The 23,009-nt window shown below is 45.4% G+C and overlaps 4 protein-coding genes across 4 annotated transcripts; 1 reads left to right on the top strand and 3 right to left on the bottom strand.

Moving 5' to 3' along the window:
- The first annotated feature begins 3,814 nt into the window (after nt 1-3,814).
- Nucleotides 3,815-4,522, top strand: LOC135633854 (uncharacterized). The gene has a single exon (XM_065143806.1). It carries the CDS (start codon nt 3,815-3,817, stop codon nt 4,520-4,522), a length of 708 nt encoding a protein of 235 aa, XP_064999878.1.
- A 5,833-nt stretch (nt 4,523-10,355) lies between these two features.
- Nucleotides 10,356-12,201, bottom strand: LOC103977424 (pectinesterase). Its single transcript, XM_009392919.3, has 2 exons — nt 11,310-12,201; nt 10,356-11,182 (listed from the first exon to the last, which is right to left on the bottom strand). Exons 1-2 carry the CDS (start codon nt 12,124-12,126, stop codon nt 10,482-10,484), a joined length of 1,518 nt encoding a protein of 505 aa, XP_009391194.2. The 5' UTR covers nt 12,127-12,201; the 3' UTR covers nt 10,356-10,481.
- Nucleotides 12,202-13,004: 803 nt separating this feature from the next.
- LOC135634135 (uncharacterized) lies at nt 13,005-19,553 on the bottom strand. Its single transcript, XM_065144385.1, has 8 exons — nt 19,192-19,553; nt 19,037-19,101; nt 18,831-18,929; nt 18,498-18,545; nt 18,318-18,387; nt 15,484-15,555; nt 14,413-14,544; nt 13,005-13,367 (listed from the first exon to the last, which is right to left on the bottom strand). The coding sequence occupies exons 1-8, from the start codon at nt 19,384-19,386 to the stop codon at nt 13,224-13,226; spliced, it is 825 nt and encodes a 274-aa protein (XP_065000457.1). The 5' UTR covers nt 19,387-19,553; the 3' UTR covers nt 13,005-13,223.
- A 313-nt stretch (nt 19,554-19,866) lies between these two features.
- Nucleotides 19,867-22,646, bottom strand: LOC103977422 (triacylglycerol lipase OBL1). The gene is made up of 5 exons (XM_009392917.3): nt 22,250-22,646; nt 21,849-22,078; nt 21,348-21,381; nt 20,637-21,253; nt 19,867-20,476 (listed from the first exon to the last, which is right to left on the bottom strand). The coding sequence occupies exons 1-5, from the start codon at nt 22,560-22,562 to the stop codon at nt 20,222-20,224; spliced, it is 1,449 nt and encodes a 482-aa protein (XP_009391192.2). The 5' UTR covers nt 22,563-22,646; the 3' UTR covers nt 19,867-20,221.
- Between the last annotated feature and the right edge of the window lie 363 nt (nt 22,647-23,009).

Here is a 23,009-nt window from a genome sequence, read left to right as displayed (position 1 = left end):
CACTTATTTCTATCAAACCTTTGCTACCATCTACCACAGATCCAAAACTTTCATCTACAGTCCTAAAATTCCATCAAACCACACCCTCAAACTGCACCCAAAACAGCCACAAAACAAGCCTAAATCGTAGCCTACATCCACCGATCCACCAACCCTTTCGACCATCACTTCTCTCAACCTATACATGCCTTTAACCTGACAACAAAAGATAGATCTTAACATCATAGATTTGGAGGCATATACTATGGCATCTAAGGAGGCAATCAATACTAAATTTGAAGCCTTGGAGGTGCGAATGGAGGATAAGATTCAGACGCTCTTTACCGAACTCAGATTGGGCTGACCACTAAGCCCGAAAAAATCATATCTCGGAGAGAGCTTTGCCCAATCGCACCAAGCCCAAAGATATGACTTCCAAGAGAGGGAAAGCTCTATGACCAACCCTAACTATCCATGCATGAGAGTTGACTTCCCTAGTTGGGAAGAAGGAGACCCGATTGGTTGGATCTCGCGCGTGGAGCGATATTTTCGGTACCACAAAACCACGGATGTATCTATGGTGAAAATTGCAGCTATACATCTTGAAGGGGATGCTAAATAGTAGTTTGACTAGTTTGAACATACTTATGGAGTCTTTTCATGGCGACAATTCAAAGAATGGCTGCTGATCCGCTTTAGACCAACCAATTACGAGAATATTGACGGACAACTAGCAAAGATCCGACAAACCTCCACCATTCAGGAGTACCAAACCAGGTTTGAAAAGTTATCTAATCAAACTCATGATTGGTCTCAAAAATAGCTATTGAGGACCTTCATTGAGGGCTTGAAGCCGGAGATCCGAGGAGAAGTTAAAGCACGACAACCGTACACGCTTATGGCAGCCATCTCTTTCGCACGACATTAAGAGGAGCAATTGAACCATGAAGCTCGTAGGACTAGGGTCACTCCTCAACCAGCAATATTAAAGCCCTCAACCCCCCCTATTGTCGATCGAGTCCCTTCACCAAAGAGGTCGACAAGAGAAGAGCCACAACCGACCGACGTTACAGTACACACACTAGCTGGCTACTCAAACCCGCAAACGATGAAAGGGAGACTTCTTATGATTGAACCAATAGAAAAAGAGGTCATTGAACATTCAGAAGAGAACCTTGAACATAAAGAAGATGCGGAAGAAGAGCCATAATCTACTGACATTACAATACATGCACTAGTCGGCTACTTAAACCCGCAAACGATGAAAGTTGGAGGCCTTCTCAAACAACAACCGATCACTGTTCTCATCGACACGGGCAGTACTACTAACTTTCTAAATAGTAAGCTTGCTGTTTGGATGCCATTACCTATCAAGAATCACTGTAGGTTTGATGTTAAGGCCACCGACGGATGGATTTTGAAGTATGATCATAGGCGCCCGCAAGTGAAACTATTGCTGATCATGAGGCCTTACCAAGAGATAATTGCATATTTCTTCCTTCTCCCTCTTGATGGTTATGAGGCCATGCTCAGAATTAAATGGTTGACGACATTATGTGATATTTCTTGGAATTTTATGCAACTAATTATGAAATTTTATAGTAAGGAGAAACAGGTGATACTGAACGGGAAACGTGGGAGCGACGTAACAACGATTTGCACACAACAAATGGAGAAGGTTTTGCATAAAGAATGCAGTGGCTTTTTAGTACAACTTGAGCAGCAAACTAAGGGAGAGCCATCAGAATTTGAAGATCCAAATCTACTTCCTTTGCTTGCTGAATTTTCAGATATATTTGACAAACCGCGCTACCTACCTCTTACCCGTCGGCATGATCATTGTATAACGATTCTTCCAGGCAAATCTCCAGTAAATGCTCAGCCATATCAGTATCCACATCTCCAGAAGGATGAAATAGAAAGGATTATAAAAGAGATGCTCGAAACAGGAGTTATTCGGCCATGTTGCAGCCCCTACTCTTCACCAGTGCTCCTCGTACGAAAGAAGGATGGAACATGACTATTATGTGTTGATTACTAAGCTCTCAATGGCATAACCATCAAGGATAAATATCCTATTCCAGTAGTAGATGAATTGCTAGATGAAAGGAAGCACAAATCTTCACAAAGCTGGACCTTTGATCCGGGTATCATCAAATACAAGTGTAAGAAGAAGATATACCGAAAACCAACTTTTGAACACACAACAACCACTACGGATTTTTGTTTTCTTCAACATAAGGTAGAATATCTTGGGCATATCATATCAAAGGAAGGTCTAGCAGTGGACCCCTTTAAAATTGAAGCAATGCAAAATTGGCCTACCCTGAGAAACATAAAATTGCTACATGGCTTTTTGGGTTTAATAGGCTACTATCGTAAATTCGTGAAAAACTATGAAAAGATCAGTGCACCACTTACTTCCTTACTGGAAAAGATGTCTTCCAATGGTCAGACAGAGCCTCCACTGCCTTCGACAAACTTAAGGCAGCCATAACGATGACGCCGGTGCTAGCGCTACCATATTTCTACGGACCCTTCATCATTAAGGCCGATGGATCTGGAGACAGAATGGGAGACATTCTCATGCAAGATGGTCGACCACTCATATACATTAGCAAGACATTGTCTCCCCCCTATCAAAACATGTTAACATATGATAAGGAGATGCTCGCCATTATGCACGTAGCAACGAGGTAGAGATCGTACTTGATCAAGCGATACTTTTAAATCAAGACCGACCATAAAAGCCTAAACTATCTCTTGGAGCAGAAGATATCTTCCCTTGAGCAGCAAAAATGGCGACTTCCTTAAGGATATTAAGATGGAATGGCAGGAAGATTCGAAGACCAATAAGATACAAAAAAAATTAGATGAAGCACCAAGCTCTGCGGCTCATTACAATCGGGACTCAAAAGAATTATACTATAAGGGACGCATTGTGCTTATGACAAATTTTACTTGCATCTTCAAGAGCAGATTTTAGACAAAGTTATTCCATATGCAGGGTACTAAATTGAAAAGGAGTACGACATATCACCCACAAACCAACAGTTAGACGGAAGTTTTAAATAGATGCTTGGAGACAGCCCAAAGCAACATACTAAATATGACTACCCAAAGAGAACTCCAGACCTAGCCAAGTGCCATTATTGATCGACGGATCGTGACTCAACGACGACGACCCACTAATGATGTGCTAATACAGTGGGCGAACCTACCAATAGAAGATGCCACTTAGGAGAACTATGACGACTTGAAGATCAAATTCCTAGAATTCACGAATCATCAGCCTCGAGGACAAGGCTGATTTTAAGAGGGCGGGTCTGTTAGGACTCTAGCTTGGAGAGTCCTAATTGAGAGGGACATTCATGTAAAACTGTTAGGACTCTAGCTAGGAGAGTCCTAATTGAGAGGGACATTCTGTTATGACTATATCTAGAAGAGTCCTAATTGAGAGGGGTATTCATGTAGGAGGTGTTTTCTTAGAGAATAATTAGGAGTTGTAAGGGAATAGGAGTCTTGACTAGGAGTCCTATTAGGAGTTAGGGTTTAGAAGCCCTATAAATAGCCATGTATTCCTTCTCTTTTGATAAGCAATAGATAAATCTTTTCTGCAGCCTTTGAGCAGCAACTTGGAGGGAGGAACCCCTATAGAGTTCCAAGGAGGCTGATCCCCTAAAGAGATCAACCCCAAGTTTAGAATCTGTAAGGGTTCTAACACCATGACACAGAAGATTGCCACGGCCTCCAGAACCAGATTGAGGAGTTGATCAGAAGGGGGTACCTCGGCCGTTATCTCAAGGAACCCCGAGAAGCAACCCCGCGTCCCCGGATGCCCGTCGAAAGGCAGATCGATGTCATCGTCGGAGGATCAGCGGCGGGCGGCAGCAACTCGAGCGCAAGGAAATCCTATGCCCGGAGCTCAGTCGAGAAACGCCCTCGACCCGAGCTAGAACCCGAAATCTCTTTCGGGGCCAAGGAAGGGGAACGTTCTCATCATGACGACGCTATGGTGATCTCCATCCAGATCGCCAACGCTCGGGTAAAGAGGGTAATGGTCGACACTGGGAGCTCCGCCGATGTCCTGTACCTCGACGCCTTCAAAAAGCTCGGCTTGCCCACCGAGGACCTCATTCCCATGAGCTCGGCACTCATGGGATTCACCGGGGACTCAATCTCCCCGCTCGGCACTACCACACTCCCTGCCACCATTGGGGAGGAACCAAGGACCAAGACAATAATGACTACGTTCATGGTGGTCAACCTGCCCTCGGCCTACAACGTCATCCTCGGCCGCCCAACGCTCAACAAGCTAAAAGCGGTGGTCTCAACCTACCACCGAGCCATCAAGTTTCCCACCTCGACAGGGGTCGAAGAATCACGGAGCGACCCAGGGGAGTCAAGAAGGTGCTACCTCACCGCGGTTTCTCTCCCGAAGAGGGTACGCCCCCATATCCAAGATCCCCGAGAAAAGGCTGCAACACCAACGCACCTCGAACCCCCAGAACAGCTTATCGAGGTGTCGCTAAAGGGAGACTAGTCTGGTCAGACTGTACAAATCGGCGCGGCCCAACCTAAAGAAAACCAGCTCTGGCTCGTTGAGTTCCTGAGGAAAAACGCTGATGTATTCGCATGGTCGCCCAAAGAAATGCCAGGGATCGATCGGGCGGTAGCCGAACACCAGCTCAACATCAATCATGAGGCCAAGCCTCTGAAGCAGAGGCCACGGAAGTTCGCCCCCGACCGACAGAAGGCGATCAGCGAAGAAGTCGACCGACTAACTGAGGTCGGATTCATTTCTGAAGTAAAGTACCCCCAATGGCTGTCAAATGTAGTCCTTGTTAAAAAGCCTAATGGAAGCTGACGAATGTGCGTTGACTACACCAATCTCAACCGGGCATGTCCCAAAGACTACTACCTGCTCCCGAGGATAGATCAGTTGGTCGACGCCACCTCGGGTTATGAACTCCTTACATTTTTGGATGCATACTCGGGCTACAACCAAATCCACATGGCGGCAAAAGACCAGGAGAATACCGCCTTCATCACCGACAAAGGAATATATTGCTACAGGGTGATGCCATTCGACCTAAAGAACGCTGGAGCAACCTACCAGAGGATGGTCGACAAGCTGTTCAAACGCCAAATCGGCAGGAACATGGAAATATATGTGGACGACATGATCATAAAGAGCAGAACCGCAGAGGCGCACCTGGCCGATTTGGCGGAAACCTTTCAGACTCTCAGGCAATTCAATATGCGTTTGAACCCCGCGAAGTGTGTCTTCGGGGTTAGCTCGGGAAGATTCCTCGGCTTCGTCATCCACCGGAGGGGAATAGACGCCAACCCGGAAAAGGTGCAGGCCATAACCCGGATGCACTCACCCCGCTCCATCAAAGAGGTACAGCGCCTCAAGGGGAAACTGGCGGTGCTCAATAGATTCATATCCAGGTCGGGCAACAGATGCCTTCCTTTCTTCCATGCCCTGCAACGAGTCAACAACTTCGCCTGGACCCCGAAGTGCGAAGGAGCTTTTGAAGACCTAAAGACGTACCTTACCCGCCTGCCCCGACTCGCTTCCCCTGAGCCAGGAGAAACCCTGGGCCTTTACCTAGTGGCGTCAACGCGAGTAGTCAGCTCGGTGCTGGTCCAAAAAGCACCACCGAAGCAGCAGCCTATCTACTACTTCAGCCACGTCCTCGCCGGAGCTAAGGCGCGGTACCCCCCAATCGAAAGGCTGGCTCTGGCGTTGGTAAAGACAGCACGAAAGCTGCACCTATACTTCCAGTCTCACACAATCAAAGTCATCACTGACCAGCCGCTGGAGCAAATCCTATCCAAGTTCGATGTATCATGCCGAATGTTACGGTGGTCGGTCGAACTCGACATCCAATACTCTCCTCGGAGCGCCATTAAAGCCCAGGTACTGGCCGACTTCATCTCTGAACTAACGCCCGAGGATTGTGCAGATGGATGGAAGGATACCGACCACGCGTGGACCCTGCACATCGACGGCTCGACCATCACCGGCGCAGCCGGAGTCGGACTCGTCCTCAGAAGCCCTACCGGAGACACCTACGAGATGTCCATCCGGCTACAATTCCGAGCCACTAACAACGAAGCCAAGTACGAGGTGCTACTACATGGCCTACGCCTCGCCCTGGAGATGTAGGTAGACAACCTCGAGGTATTCAACGACTCTCAGTTAGTGACAGGACACGTGAATGGGAGCTACGAGGCCCGAGACCCCACAATGGCATCATACCTGGCAGAAACGTAGCGGCTCGCCCGCCTCTTCAACCGGTTTTCAATCACTCATGTACCCCGGGCCCAGAACGCATCGGCCGACGCCCTGGCGAAAGGAGCCTCTGCACGAGGTTTAGAAGAAACCTCCGTAACCGAGCCCATAGCGCACCAACCATACCATCCTGCGGCGTCGTCGAGACTCAAACCCCGCCCAACTGGATGGAGGAGATACTCCGCTTTAAGAAAGATGGGATGGAGCCCGACGACCCGACGACAGCAAGACGACTAAGTCGAACGCAGGCCTGGTATAGCTTAGTTGGTGGGAAGCTGTACCGCAGAGGTTTCTCACAGCCCCTCCTGCTCTGCCTCGCACCACCCGAGGCCAAGACCGTCCTCGCCGAGCTTCACGAGGGAATTTGTGGGGAGCATATCAGAGGTCGAACCTTGGCCTTCAAGACCCTCCGACAAGAATACTACTAGCCAATGATGCGCCGAGACGCCGCATCGTACGTGCAACAATGCCAACAGTGCCAAAAGCACGCCCGACTGCAACACCAACCGGCGGTCCCTCTCACCCCGATGGAAATTGTTTGGCCCTTCGCCCAGTGGGGACTCGACCTCCTCGGCCCCTTTCCTCCGGCTTCTGGACAACGACGTTTCCTCATTGTCGGGGTTGATTATTTCACAAAATGGGTTGAAGTCGAACCCTTGGCCTCCATCACCGAGAAGCAAGTTCAAAACTTTACGTGGAAGAACATCATCACTCGGTTCGGGATCCCGAGGGCCATTATCACCGACAATGGGGCTCAGTTCAACAACGCCAAGTTTAAAGCTTACTGCTCATCGTATGGAATACAATTGAAATTCAGCTCGGTAGCACACCCCCAAACCAACGGACAAGCCGAGGTAATGAATCGAGCAATTCTGGAGGGCCTCAAGAGGAGGATCTCGGGCACGCATGGAGCCTGGGTAGATGAGCTATCGAGCATTCTATGGGCGATGCGGACAACCCCGAAGATGGCTTCAGGCGAATCCCCATTCAGCCTTGCATTCGGGACCGAAGCGGTCCTCTCGCCCGAAATGGTGTTCCCAACCTTTCGCACCTCGGGTTACAAACAAGATGATTCTGAGGAAGGCCTAAGAGCGCACTTAGACCTCCTCAAGGAAAGGAGGGCCAAGGCCCACCTGCGCACCCTAGCCTATAAAAAGGCTGTGGCGCGAATATACAATCAAAGAGTCCGTCCCCGACCGATCAAGATCAGGGATCTTGTCCTCCGAAAGGTAGAGATAACCAACCCAACCCGGGCAGGAGGCAAACTCGCACCAAACTGGGAAGGACCGTATAGAGTCTACGACATGGTCCGAGAAGGAACCTACCGACTCGAGACTATGGAGGGGAACCCCCTGCCGAGGACCTAGAATACAGCGAATCTGAAAAAATTCTACCCCTAAGAGAGGGTCAGATGAGGCAGGCGAAGAGGCACACGACAATATTCAAAATGAAACATCTCCCATATAAAAAGGATTTATGCATACAACGGTTGGGGGGTACAAAGCCGAAACCCAACCCAACCCAAAAGAAGCGAAGAAAGATAAAAAACGGATCAGCACTGGGGAGGCGTCTCGCCCATCATCGAAGGGAACGCTCGCTGGCATATCCATGGCTTCGTCCGCATGGTGGTCGGCAAAAGGGTCCGGCTCCAGCTCCCACTCCGGATGATTCAATCGGGCGCGAGCACAGGCCGCCCGATATCTGAATTCGTACATCACCCACCCAAGCCGAAGACCGGGTGGACTCAATGTCATTCGAAAGTGTCTGCAGTTCATCATCCAACGTTCGGGCGCGAGCCTGGCTCTCCTCTAGTTCGGCCCTCGACTTGCGACTCGTCGGTTCAAAGCATATCCCGAGCCGCTCCAGTTCATTTCCCGACTTGCGGCTCGGTGATCCAGTCATATTACGAGTCGCTCCAGTTCGGCCCCCGACTTGCGACTCGTCGGTTCAAAGCATATCCTGAGCCGCTCTAGTTCATTTCCCGACTTACGGCTCGGCGATCTAGTCATATTACGAGTCGCTCCAGTTGGGCCCCCGACTTGCGACTCGTCGGTTCAAAGCATATCTCGAGCCGCTCTAGTTCATTTCCCGACTTGCGGCTTGGCGATCCAGTCATATTACAAGTCGCTCCAGTTCGGCCCCCGACTTGCGACCCGTCGGTTCAAAACATTTCACAAGGACGTCCTTCATCCACGAAACTCTGAAAAACCAATGCAACATACCTCCGCATGGGGGGGAAGTGATAAGGGAGTCACTGTAGAATCAATAGGGATACAGTTGGTGGCACAAGCCATCCCGTGGTTGGTCAACCGAAGTGACATCCTCTAGGCAGTAATGATGACGCGACATGCCACGACGTCAACCACGCGTGGCCCACACTCTACCCGAGTAAGAGGGCATTAATGTCGACCCGACGCCGCCAACGTCACCCGCTCTCAGTCAATAGCTCCGTCGCCTGACCCTGCACGCTCGCCCAAATACAGAAGACGACGACCAAGGCCGCCCATACCCTACGACAGGATGGTCCGCCACGCGACCCTAATGGCGATGTCAGACACAATCAGAGACATGACCCTGCCCCTGCAGGAAGGCACATCAGGTAGTATCAGACCCAAACTATAAAGAGCCCAGAGACCTAAAGGGAGAGGACACGACCAACAGCACCAGTTCTTCATACAGAAATCCCATTCACATCTACTAATTGGACCATCGGAGGGGTCGGGCCGAAGGCACGGTCCGACCTTTGTGCAGGTACACGGCGACCACTCTACCCCGACGCTGCGGCTAGCCATCTCTCCAAACAACGCCCCGATCGGACTGTCACGAGCGCTTCTTTAGAAGACGTCGAGGAGCGCTACCTGCGATCCCCGACATCGGACCCCTGAGCCGAGCCGTACCGTCCCCGAGGTTGTGGCTAGAGAAGGTGTGGACCGCATCACCTATAGCCTTCTCACACATGATGTGTCCCTCTTGCAATTAAGTAATATTGGTGCCTTTGTCCCTTGCATTCACAACCAAAATGCCTTCGAGAGAATGGCAGGTGGAAGATAAGAGTCTCAAGCCGCTCGTGAACAGAGAAGAGAGACAAAGATACAAGTCGGGATGGGCCGAGAAGTGAGCACAGCACATGTTCCGCCTGTGGTGGCCAACAAGAGAACAAAAGCTAATTGAAACGGAAGGGACACAATGGTGCACAAGTTGATGACGAAGACACGCCATTGAATGCTCGTCATGCTCAATGTCTCGGACGAGAACGGGGAGGGGATCAATATAGAAGAGCCAAACAATAGCTAGAGACAACAGTAAAAGATAACCAAGATATTTTAATTAGTTTAGGCTACTAAACTAGACAGGATTATGATGCGTCTCCCTTACGAGATCACCAATAGAGAGGCTGCATAATATTCGTAAAGAAGTTGTAATCAAGTTTGTGTTGCTGCTTGACTTTGTCTTTTTTTTGTTTGGTCTCCTCTTGAAAGATAGTAACTCACAATGCAATCGTATGCATCTCCACTCACAGTACAGATGAATATCCACCATAAAAAAAATGATTTGAGGAGTTAAAATTGATCCGGATTAATATGTTTGATATCGATTCTCTTAGTTTTCCTTTAATATTATTTTATCCATGTAGTAATAATTTATTATTATTATTATTCTAAATCGTACATGAATGTGTCTGGTCAATGGTCAACATCAGTCGGCATCCATGTCATGTTCTCTCCGACTACGTGTTATCGGATGTCACTTCGCACGAGAGAAACAGGACTCCGTCCAGCTATCGGAAAAAGAAAGCAAACCAAAAAGGCAAACCCATCGCATTCCATCCGCATATCACCACGTAACTTCCATTCAATCGTCCATGAAAATTGAGCGACCGATTTGTTCACCCCCACATTGATGTTGAGACATCCGAATTTGATCGCCATATTAATTTGCATTAGTAATAGATCTCATGCTCGTCATTTAATATAATAGTTTTTAATTAGAAAAATTATGTAACAATATATATAAGCTTTCTCAGTGTCTGCTCGAATCGATGCAAATGGACGCCCCGTAAGAAAGAGACCATCGATATATAAGCTTATTACTACGTTTATTATGTGATGAACTCCAAGGAATCACAAGTACAATACTATTAGACACTATGCACGTCCATCACACATGAGTCAAACGCGCTGCGTCAACACGTTCTTCTCCCTCACATCGTCAATCCGGAAGTGTACTTCACGCCGGTCGCCGGCAACCACGCGTCTCCGTCGATGAATTGAGCCACCGTGAACTCGCCGGCCTCCGCTGGGTCACTGATAGCGTGGTAACCCGGCCAGTTGACTCGTCCCTCCAACCCTGAGCCTGGCCCGTCGTTCATGTACTCGGCGTAGTACAGTGTGTCCAGCCCGGCCGTGTTGCCGTTCCACTCCACCCACCCCTCTGGCCTGATCAACGTGTCCAGAAAAGACTGCATGAAGACGGTCCGGGAGTACTGCCTCCATGGCCGGCCGAGGTACGTGGCCGTTCGGTCGGTGTTGCCGACCAGGTCCGCGTCGGCCGAGACGTTGCAGAACTGGAAGGAGAAGCCCGTGCTCTCGTCGGGGTCTCGGCGGCCCTGCGCGGTGATGGTGTTGATCTGACCGGGGCTGGGGAGTCGGGAGAGGACGTCGCAGCTCTGGAAGACGACGGCAGCGTCGCCGAAGATGAAGTCGACGGTGCCGGCGATGCGGCACTCGCGGTAGAATTGTCGGAGGGAGTGCGGGTACAGCGTGTCCTGGTAGCCGGAGAAGCCACAGCGGTAGAAGACTGAGAGGTCGGAGCCGGAGCGGAAGGCGACCGCCTGGTTGCCCTGTGGCCCCGCCGTGTTCTCGATCGTCAGGTCCCGGGCGATGAACCCCCTTCCGGTCGCGGCTGCATGCATGCACGTACACGGTGAGTCGACAGGTCGTGAGTCGGTGCAAACCGGGCGACGTTTTTAGCTGGGGTCCTTGTTGACCTCAGGAAAAGATACGTAGAACCAGAGATGGATTTAGCTCACCGACGGTGGCGCTGCGAAAGGTAGTCCAGCCGTCGGCGACGCTCCGGCTGCCGGAGATGATGGTTTGGTCGATGCCGTCTCCGACGAGCATCAGGTTCCACTTCTTCTTATTGACCTCCACGTTCTCCATGTACACCCCCTTCTTCACGTAGATCACGTACCTGCTCTCGCTCTCACTCGGCGCCGCCTCCACCGCGGCCCCTATCGACGTGTAGTCCCCGCTCCCGTCTTGCGCCACCACCGCGTCGGGCTCCACCGGTGCCGGCGTCTGCAGAAGCCTCCTGTCCCCGGCCGACACCCATTCCGGGAACCCCAGGAGCCTCCGACCCCCACCCCCGCCGCCCGACGATGCGGCAACCTCGTGGAGGCTGTTGGCAATGAGTGAGCTGACGATCTTGAGCCCGCCGGCAGCGAGGCCTCCGAGGGGGCCGCCGGCGCTGTCGAGGCCTTCCTTGCAGGTGTCCTGGTTGCCGACAGCGGCGCTGAGCCAGGAGTGGATGTCGTAACGGTGGTTCCCGGTGGCAGGGGTCTTCACGCGCTGGTCATTGACGACGGAGAGGGTCCAGGTGAGCTCGTCAGCGGAGAAGTCGAGGAGATCTACGCAGTCATGGATGGCGGAGGAGAGGCGGAGGTTGCCGCCCAGGACGCCGGACGAGCCGGAGATCAGCGACGTGAGCTTCTGGATCTCACTGAAAGCGAACCGGAGGTTGGAGGAGAAGGTGGTGGAGGGGACGAAGGAGCTGGAGCTGGAGCCCGAACAAGACGCCGACAGGAGGAGGAGGAAGAGGAGCAAGAAGGCTTTCGGTGGCCGACGCATGCTGCTTTCGGGTCAGGTCACGTAGCGTTGGATGACACCGATGCTAAATAGGGTGGAGGAAGAGAGATGGGAAGAGATAATTTATCAGTGGAGCTGCCGCTCATACTTCTCCAAACACTTCACCATCGACACCTTAACAGGAAGATATTTTCATCACAGGACTATCACAAGACAAATGTAGCATGAGATGGACGGATGTTTGCACTAAATCCAAAAGACCGACACACATATTTCATCATCCTTTTCTCGTTCTTCCTCTCAGGTCTTCATTCTTTATCATCATTGTCACGTAATTCCGTCTCTTATTTCACTATTAGACATCATATCACATGGTAATTCTACCAAAACTGACTAACCAGTAGGGCAAATTCTGAAATAAACAAGATTAGAAATGAAGAGAGATCAAACGTGGATTACTTATGGCGCCCCATCTCTTAGCTATCGACACAAGGAACCATCAGATTCATGCTTCAGCCTTGATGATGTTAGCACGCCTCAAAATCATAGAACAACAATTTAGGTACTCAAAAACAATATGCAGTTAGTGGAAATCAACATATCAGGATTTAAATGTTCCTACCAATAATCAACCAAAACACTTTTAAAATCTAGAAAGGCCTCAATGAACAATATGTAAATCTTAAATATGGGCAAAAGTTTAGAATACTTTATAGATGCACAAGTTTAGAATTACCAAACAGATTACAACACATTGGATTCACAAAGCCTGTCCAAATGAACCACCTTGCCTGTTATCACACCAAGAGTAGCATAGTCATCTCACATCAATTATCAAAAGAACATGAAGTCAATTACAAATTTTGGAGAAGCTGAAAAACTTGAATTGATACTTCAATTAGAAAGGAAGAACATTCCACTCAATCAATACTCAGTTGTCATATTCAATATAGGAGTCAGAAAAATTCCTCGTCCAATTTAACTTTATAACAATGAAACATTTACCGTAAACAAAACTTTGGCCTTAAGCTCATTTGTCGCATGCATAGGCTGTGCAAAAGATGTTTGCATGTCGTGAGCTCGGTAAAAACAAGTTCAAACTTGTAATTAGCAATGAATGCACCAAGCAATTCAAGAAACTATTGTAAATTCCTGTACTTCACTATAACATTCCTGTCAAGATCATACGTTTTGCAAATACTAGAGATGGTGGAACAACTAATGCTGTCCTTGATACCCTCCCCGTTAAGAAGTCTCTCGAGATCCTTGGAGGGCTGCAAAATCTTTAGAAAGGAAGTAGATATCAGTTCAGAGGAAAATACGTAAATAAGTGCTAAAAATGACCAGTGACATGTTGAAATCGAGTTACTATAGAAACCATGAACGATAAAACACATCACACAATATTATTTGCAGAAAAAGTTAAGCAGTTGAACTTGCAGGTTCTTCTATATTTTGGCATAAGCAACTTATTCAGATGAGTATAATCATGAAATCAAAACAACTTTCTAAGTGACTGAAAATCTGTTGGGAGCAATTGGATTCGCAGTATCTCCTGGAAAACATTTGGAATCAGCAAGATATGCAAGAATCGGAACCTCAACAACTCGCCAGCCTATAAAACAATCAAAACCCAACCAGCTAGGTTATATCAGTCAGATCAATCAGAAATAAGCCAAATCCTTGGAACATGCGGATTTTAGGTCTATCCTGCCAACATTCTGAAGTATCTTGTTCTCTAAAAGTTCTCCAACAGGAATCTTAATTTTTTTTATTGAAAATGCAATAGGGCCTTCATAACCTATTTATTTTCTCTTGTATTGACAAGAAGTAATACAAACTCAGATCGAATTGGCATTAAGTGAAACCACCATAAGCATAGAATGCAATAGAGACTTTGGTGAGACGATTGTACAACAGAACTAAAGCCAGAAAAATTTTGTTGTAATAGAGACGCACAATGAATCTTAACAACCAAAAAATATTACAAATTTCCTGTATTATGAATCTAGATTCTGATGGTCCCTCCTCAAAACACGTGTGCATGTGCACACACACAAAGGGATAAAAAAAACCCTTTAAATAACTTCTCATCATGCAGACAACAATTTCCTGTTACTTTCAAGGTGCCAATTCGGGTGCAACAATTGCCCAAAGTACATATTTGAAAAACTCAATGTACTCCTGACACCAATTTATCAAAATAGAAAAATATAGAACATCATTCTCTAGAAGCTGTCTCAATAAGATTTTAATCAAGACAGTATCAAATTAATTTGAGAACAAGTAGACTGTTAATTGATGGTGGAGAAAGTGAGAACATGGTACCCAGGGAGGGGGGAGAGCATCTTCACAACTATTCTTCAAGTCAGCCTTTAGGTCACTTTCCTTTTTATTGTCAATAAGTAAACTCCATGACTTTGAACTGTCTGAAACCAGTAGCATAAGCCTCTCACTTCCCTGGAAAAATAGCATTAACAGATGCAGAAAGAATTCAGATAGAAAACCAGCAAAACACTAACAATGTTGAAGTATAATCAATGGTATTGTGAACAAGTACGAACTTAATTAACTAGGCAGATCTCAAAAGTTCAATATTCAAAAGAGACAGGACACATATCCAAAAGAATTAACATGCTGATCTGAAGAAACAAATGCTCAAACACTAGAGGGCATGTCATCATAAAGTTACAGAAGTAAGATAGCCTCTTATATCATAGACAATTCTTTCAGTGAACTTAGTACTAAGTAATTGTCTCCGCTTATTCCGTTGTATGGTTGCTCAGTCATAGTGATTCCCAAAAATAAAATATGTATTGCTGGAAGCTGCTTCAATTTACATCCAAACTGGCAAACAAATTAACATAGAAACCAACAGATATCTAGAGAACATGTGAAAAAAATAAAATTAAACTTTAATTTGTAACAACTTCAAGGCATATAATAGATCCCCAAGTTTGTATAACAAAGAAGCAGATGGTTTGCCAAACCAGTTAATGTGCCAAATGCTGATTTAATTTTCTAATGCTTTGGCAATCCGAAGTTAATCCGCACATTTAAAGAAACTCTTTAGTTGCACCTTTACTATATAGCATGAGTTATAATATATATGTATATATATATATATATATGTATATATATGTATATATATAAATAAATAAATAAATAAATAAATGTATATATATATATATGTATATATATATATATATATGTATATATATATATATGTATACATATATATACATGCACACACATTACAAGAATCCTAAGAATTATAAGATTATTATGGAAGAAAGTGTCTTTTAGCATACTAAATAATACATGTAAAACATGAAAATTAGCCAGATAAAAAGCAGTACGTTCAACTACTTTCCAACAAAAGGCTAGTGCTAATCGTACCTTGAGAGCTCTCCAATGAGAATATGTACGGAACAAGATCCAGAAAAATGGTATATTTGGCAATGGCAAAACCTAAAGAAAAAAACAAAAGGTTAAGAGATAGTATAAAGCACACAACTATAATTATAAACTGAACAATAGAAGAAATTAAGTTGGAAACAGAAATCACTAGGTTTATGGAGCCTAAAAGTTTCATATTTCTAAGAGATAGTAATAAAGCACATCTTTGCTATTGCCATTACAACCAATAAAGTGGTGCAAATGAAATGTTGGAAAAGGCATAGTAATGCAAGGCATTCAGACTTCCAACCGTTAAATAATCTAATAGATGGTTACCCTTGGACATTCATATAACAAACTTCATTTTTTTGTCATTGTTAGTGCTTGAGTGCTTAAATATCAGTGCCAACTTATGCAACTTTGCACATAGAGAGCTTCCAAGGCATATATTGTGGCTTCCTTCTATACCTCAATAACCATTTGACAACTACATATTGCCTCTCTGCCAGCACCAAGATCCCAAAGGTCCCCAAGCCCCTATGTCATATCACTTCTACGCCACTGTCGCTTCTGTGGTAAAACCTGTGAAGCTCAAGGGAGATTGTGAAAGGAAAGCATGGGCAAAGCAGTGCCCCCTTGGCTTAAACTTCGGCACAGAGTGGATATACAATATACCTTTGAATGAATTCATGTGTAAGTGGAAACAATTTAAAAGTTATCAATTTGATGCATGTTTGACATAGGCACTGTACATGGCACATCAGCAGACAGAGACCAATATTTTCCAAAACACAAACAAACCCACAAATAAAACACCCTACACCCTCCTTTTTCTCTCTAGTACCAACATTTTGAATTCTGTAATTGTTCCACAACTGAGATTTCTGAGCCATAATCTTTTATTGACACGGTCTCTTTTTTTATTGATCTTCCTTTTCCAATCTCAGAAACATGCTAGACCACAAAATTGGTGTCAATTGCAGGTGGTAACCAAAAGAAGGCTCCCTAAAGAAAAGCTTCATACGGGAATGTTGTCTAAGGTGCCATCAAGGCATAAATCACAGTTATCATAAAAAAAAAAATCCAAAAACTAAAAGGTTGATAAATTTACAGAAAGATAGATAAGTACGGTAACAAACAAAAGTTTCCCTTTGGACTTGTTTAAACTATGATAAGTACTATATCCTAACATAACAAGACTCAGATTCACACAGGTTCACAAACCTAAACTGTTCACGAATCTCTCTATTGTTTACAAACAACAAATATACTGCTACACCTATGTTTTGCATCAGTCAATATTCTAAAGTCACTTTCATGCAAGATTAAGGAAAAAGATCCGTCAAACCAACTTAACTAGGTTTTGGCCATAACAGAAGCCTAATGTTATTTGTCTTCTAGAAACAATGGAAGTTAGAAGGTATTCCTTTCCAACACCTTATTACTAAGAAAGATTGCAACTACTTCAACAGGTTACAGTAATGTGATCAGAATCAGCTTTAACCATGTGACACAGATTGTCTATGGTCAAGTTACCAGTAGGAAATCATGGAATCTTGCAACACATCATTATATCTTAATCTAAGATTGTTCCGATGTCACCTTCTTCAATACTCAAAAGCTTCATATATAATTTCAAAGATAGAGCAGATTTCATCGCTCGAGTTATGCTGTAGGACCAGAAAAGGTGAAGATGCGATAGCCACCATCTCATCAAAGATCAGCCTGCAAAGTTGCTTGGCTATCAAATATTACAATTCAACAGCCATTAGTCTGATAACCTGTGGTACAGACTTTAACCATATACCAAAAATGTTGGGCCAAAGTTATTGATAGTCAACCCTTCGAGTCTTAAACCAACCCAAAACATTATCACCTTTGTGATGTGGAACTACTGCAACATCACATTATGAATCAACGGTTCATCTTTCTACCCGTATGTCTTGTCAAAAACTTTTATAATAACTAGCAATCAATTTAAGATCTCTCCATGTAGCTGGAGTAATCTGAATTATTACCCTCCATTTAGGAAGAAAGGCTTTGTTACCTACCAAGAACCGAAACCAGATTAAGAATATTTATTCTACAAGAGAAGGTCTAACTGTAAAATTATGGAATACAAACAGTAAGTCATAAGCAAGCACAATATGCTTGTCAATGTTGGCATAATCTAATTGTAGAGGATAAAAGTCAAAAACTATTCCATGGTTAAAAATCCAGAGGCCCCATAAAGGATCTAAATGTTGGCATAATCTAATTGTAGAAGATAAAAGTCCACATCTGGAGGAGATACCTTCACATTAAAATTTATATTCTATATCCAGTACGTCAGTCAAAATGATTGTCAATGATCTACACAATAATAAGACATGTAGACATAAAGGAAATAACCAAGGATGACAAAACAACTACTAGAGGAAAAACATCCACATCTAGAGGAGATACCTTCACATTAGAATTCATATTCTATATCTAGTAAGACAGTCATAATGGTTGTCGATCATCTACTCGTTAATAAGACATGTAGACAAAAAGGAAATAACCAAGGATGACAAAACAATTACTATAGTTCCTTTCCTTGTTGCATTAAAGCATATGTTGGAATGAAGCAACAGTGATCGCAGGTAGCAAAACTTGACCTGTGATGACACATGATCCCAAAACTGACACAGTAAACTAATAATATATTTGATGTTTAAGCCACAAATATATGATTTGACAATGAAGGTCATAAGCAGACCATCATAACTTTCTGGGCCTAACATGAATACCAAGATACTCGGTTTTCAATGTGCACATCAAAGAAGAATTCATCTACTTAGGCAATCACTTACACTAAGAACACTTGTAAGTGGAAGTAAAGAAATTGAACCATAAAAATAATTCCTGTGCACTGCAGATCCCCTGATTCCAGTTGGTGTTAACATGTAAAAGAACAAAAAGAGAGTGATGATCAGGGTAAGCTGCAAACCACAAAAATTGATAAAATTATTACTGAAGAAGATGTCAGTTACCGCATGGCCATATGTCGTAATCTTCGACGCACAAAATGAGGATTCAAACTGTAAATGTGAAGAAATACAGCAAAATGGTCACCAATACGGCCAACAACGTTAAAGTATAAATGATGTGGATTAAATGTAAACTGTTACAAGGGCATATCTGACAGCAATGGAGAAAGTTGGATAGGAAAAGAAAAGGAATAAGAAAAAGAACAGTAAGACTGGCTTAATAGCTAATTTCGATCAGGGAACGCATATCTTTCCAGTAAAAATCAGAATAAGGGTAATGATGAGTAGTGTAAGTAATAAGAAAGACTGCTGCTCATTGGGTGAAAAAGAACATACTTCGCAGGGTAAGTAATTTCCACCGTTGTAATGTCTTTAGTAACGGACTTCAGAAATATCTCCGAAGGTTTCACTCGTGATAAAAGCCGCAATCCTAAACTGTAATAGATAACAGAACTCCGCACTCCATTAAAATCTAACGAAGATAACTACGAGATGCATTAATGGAGAATAAGAATCAAATAAGTTTGGGGAAAAGGAAGTACCTGTGGATCCTGCTCTTGAGAGTCCCTGCTGGAGCCTTCTCGAGACCGGTCCACGCTCGATTCATCTGAAATCAATCAAAAAACAAGATTAGACAAGAATACCATCCAAATACAGAAACTTGGAGCCACAGGGATCGGTGAATGAACGGTCAAACCTTATCAGCGATGAAGTCGCCGACGATCTCGGCGCTCTCCTGGGCGGAGCGGCCATGGGAGGAGATCCTCCTCCAGAGATCCCTCAGTCCCGGGGGTGGCGTCGAAGAGGAGTCGGCACCGGAGACGGATTCCGCGGAGCGGCTGAAGCACCAACTCCTCCCCTTGATCGGGAAAACCACCAGCCGAGCTCTCATGATCCCAGCCAATAGCCACCTCCCTCCACCAATAATGCGGAATCCAGAACCCTAACGTGATCCAATCCCCGGCCCTACCAAGAATCCAGCGGCAGTAACCCTAGCAGAAGAGATCGCCACGCCGCGGTCTTGCGACCTGTGACAGCGGTTCGGGAAGGCATTGACGGCGACGAAGAAATGTCAAACATTTAGTATCGCCAGAGGGAGCGGCCGCCTCGTTGGGGGTTTATCAACCGTTCGATCAATTCAATATTCGTATAAAGCAAGTTCTGACGGATGTGATTGAATCGTATAAAAAAGGCCCAAATCGGAGAATTCGAAGCAGCTGACGTGGTTGGGTGTTGATCCGGATCAACTCTGCCTTATGATTCGGATCTCCAATATCCAAATCCAAATCCGATAAATTAACCGACCAATATTAATGTTAAACTCACATTTCTATAAATAAGAGATGTAATCTAATTAAGAGGCAACCTAATGTAATAGAGGATGAGAGGAAGAGTGAGCTTTTAATGAACAATGGGCTACGTATAGATTGCGCCACAGTTGATACAATTAAGAGCATACAAGCCACATAAGCAGGAGAGGAATTGTTGGGAAGAGAGTGGAATCATTAGACGCAGTAAGAAGGCAACAAAGCCATGCAGACGTACTGCCTTCTCACCCTACACCACCACGTTTATTCCATGGCCCATGCCTTCTTGACTGCATGAAGAAGAAAAGAAAGCCACGCACACAAACAACTGCTGCCTTGTATCGACACTTTTAACTCAGAACTGAAACCCGGCAGCACCCATCTCCTTTATTCAAGGCATCGATCCGCATACAGCAGCAGCTAGACGAAGAGGGTGTTCTCTATCTTGGCCAGCCTTACAGAATTGACGTAGTCTCTGGGGCTGTGACACGCAATCCCTGGAAGCACAAGACCAGTGAGCCTGTAGAGGATGGACGCTATCCCCTCCTTGAAGTCTTTTCCCGCTGTGTACCCTATGAAGAAAGCTCTGAAGAGGTCACCCCATGCCGTCAAATACATCCTCGGGACAGACAGGGGTTCAAGAAAGTAGTTGGGGTTGGGGACTTCATCAACCACCTGCAGCCACCAAAGAGAACACATGAAATCGTTGTTATTTCAAGAATATGTAATTGATTCATAGAAGCCAATGAAGTCGATGACTAATTAACAGTATATATATTAGCGATGTCATGAACTGCTGCAAGCGTGAATGCTGGGATATGATCATATGGCATACCTTTCCTTTGTACCATCCATCAAAGTAGATGCATTTGCCGCAGTGCTTGAAGTTTGAGAGGGGCGGGAGGTCGAAGGGGATCCTGGGGACGATATCGTATCGGTAAACCATGCGTTGGTACTTGACGCGCATCAACACATTGACGTAGCTTTTGAAGATGGCATCTCCAACCCGGGGCTGTCCGTAGTTCATCACGCTGTGCATGGAGTTGAGGATGTCATTTTGGTTATGGTATGAGAGCAGAGCGGGGAAGACAGCTGAAAGTGCACCACCCAGGCTATGCCCGGTCACAATTATCTTTGCGTTTTTATGCTTCGCTAGCAGATTTCGCAGTTCCTGTCTGAGGATGTAGTAGGCAACTGGCTTGTCGGCGTTCATCTCGATCGAAGTAGGGAACCCTAGGATGAAGTTCGTCTCGTTTTGGAGGCCGAGAGCCTTCAGGAATCCCAGGTGGAGGAGGCCCAGCTTGCCGGCGAGCAGCGTCGAGAGGTCGACGTCCGTCGACCAGTCCTGGGCGTTGAAGGGCTCGGTGCCACGGAAGGACAGGACGATCAGGTCAGCGTCCTCCGCTTTGTTGCAGAAGATGAAGGCTTGTGTTGTTTTCTCCTCGAGGAACTCTGCAAGATGTGGATGCATGCCGATTTCCTTTGTCATTGCATTCATGAGATCAGACAACATAATTCTTGGGGAAACTAAAGCTAATGAACTTACTGTTCCAGCAATCGTAGAATCCGACAAAGTGCATCTGCATCCATGAAAGTAGAAAACTGGTCGATCAATTTGTTCTTTGGTGTATATATATGTATGAAATCTGAAGAAGGTTATTAATGCTACGCGATTCTTAATCCCAAAATTCTCATAATTTTGATGGTTGTTAACTTAAGGTTTCTTAATGGGTTCCAACTTATTTGATTCTTATATCTCACAAAGTAATTAATGATAGTCCTCGGATGAATCCATGTCAGTGAGTCCAGAACAGGTGCGTATATGTTCGCATGCAGACATAGTTCTGCATAGTTCATCGATCGACATGTGAAATCTCATGTCCCGGGTTCCTGTTCATTATATAGTGCATAAGTTTGGCATCTGATGTAGCTCGATACTGCCGATCTAATCTTTGTCGACGTGCAAAAGTTCGAATATTGATGCATCAGACCATGTACCACACACGAAAAGAAGAAGAAGAAGAAGAAGACGAAGACATGCAATTACCTTCCAGTGGTTGGTGACAGTATTCTCGATGTAGGCAGGGTTCTCGTAGGCGATCTTGGCAGCCATGGCCGTGATATCCAAGAGGTTTATGTCATCAAAGCCAGCTTGGGGCTCCATGAGTGGAAAATAATGGAGCAAGGAGTTGTTCTTGTACAGATCCTGACGCCCATCGATGAGAGCAATCATTGATCTGAAATCAGCCGAATCGCGCTTGGGGATGACCAGCTTCCCTGCAGGGTTTTGAACCAAGTGGTCATGTTGATTGTGCCAAAAAGATAATGTATTGAAACAAATGAAGACAAGTCTGTCTGTCGATTATATGAATCTAAAACGAGTGTTCTTAGTTGGGTCTGCGTGTGTGATCCTGTGAGAGAGAAAGAGAGTAGCTGACAAGAGAGAACCTGTTATAATCCTCCAAATTATACCGATTCCACCATTAAGTTCAAATAAGTTGAAAATGAACTCCACAATGATCCCAGTCCACTTCAACGGGACCTTAATCTTATCCAAAACCTTCATGATAAGCAAGGTTAAAGCAGTGACCCAGTCAGCTCGTAGGCCATCTTTGGCGGTGCCGCTGCTGTCCACAAACTTATAGCTGGTCAGGCTTTTCCGAAGTATCAAAAGGCTCAGTATATCGATCAGCCTTATCTTCTTCGGCCGAATGATGAAGTACTCCGTGGGAGGAGCTTCGGCTTCGGCTTCGGCACCCATTGCAGCAACGAGTAGCTCTCAAGAAGAGGAGAGACAGACAAGGAAGCACGAGGGGGAAGGGGGAGAAAGCCTAAGTGATGCAGGAACCCTAAGAGAAAGGCTCCCTTTATATAGAGCTCGATCTGGGGATCCCAAAGCTCCTAAAACGCATGCACTCCTTTCTTCCTAACAATCGCTGTCCAGCTTACGAGATCGACTGTTTGTGCATCATCTGCCATCACAAACGCAATGCCAATAGAAACCCCAAGCAAGTGTAGTTGTTCTTGCACCCATAACAGTGTACTCTCAGGAAGTTGGGTACGTGGCCAGCACCGCTTTGTCCTCTCGCTGCTTGGTGTTCGTTTTCGGGGAATGCATGTAACACGTGTTGCGTATATGATTCGGTTACTTTATTTCGGTCAAATTTTCTTCTCTTTGTGCGATCCATAACTCTACGATTGATCTATT

The sequence above is a fragment of the Musa acuminata genome, chromosome BXJ3-3 (assembly GCF_036884655.1).
Source record: "Musa acuminata AAA Group cultivar baxijiao chromosome BXJ3-3, Cavendish_Baxijiao_AAA, whole genome shotgun sequence".
Taxonomy (NCBI): domain Eukaryota; kingdom Viridiplantae; phylum Streptophyta; class Magnoliopsida; order Zingiberales; family Musaceae; genus Musa; species Musa acuminata.
This window is presented reverse-complemented; position numbering and strand designations above follow the sequence as displayed.

Coding starts and splice junctions, on each gene's coding strand:
- LOC135634135 (XM_065144385.1), bottom strand. CDS start 19,386: ATGAGAGCTCGGCTGGTGGTTTTCCCGATCAAGGGGAGGAGTTGGTGC. Junction 18,388..18,497: donor TTACGACATATGGCCATGCG/GTAACTGACATC, acceptor AACTGGAATCAG/GGGATCTGCAGTGCACAGGA. Junction 14,545..15,483: donor CTCATTGGAGAGCTCTCAAG/GTACGATTAGCA, acceptor CTATTTTTCCAG/GGAAGTGAGAGGCTTATGCT.
- LOC103977422 (XM_009392917.3), bottom strand. CDS start 22,562: ATGGGTGCCGAAGCCGAAGCCGAAGCTCCTCCCACGGAGTACTTCATC. Junction 21,382..21,848: donor CTGTCACCAACCACTGGAAG/GTAATTGCATGT, acceptor TCATGGATGCAG/ATGCACTTTGTCGGATTCTA. Junction 20,477..20,636: donor ATGGATGGTACAAAGGAAAG/GTATGCCATATG, acceptor TGGTGGCTGCAG/GTGGTTGATGAAGTCCCCAA.
- LOC135633854 (XM_065143806.1), top strand. CDS start 3,815: ATGCCCGTCGAAAGGCAGATCGATGTCATCGTCGGAGGATCAGCGGCG.
- LOC103977424 (XM_009392919.3), bottom strand. CDS start 12,126: ATGCGTCGGCCACCGAAAGCCTTCTTGCTCCTCTTCCTCCTCCTCCTG. Junction 11,183..11,309: donor CTTTCGCAGCGCCACCGTCG/GTGAGCTAAATC, acceptor GCATGCATGCAG/CCGCGACCGGAAGGGGGTTC.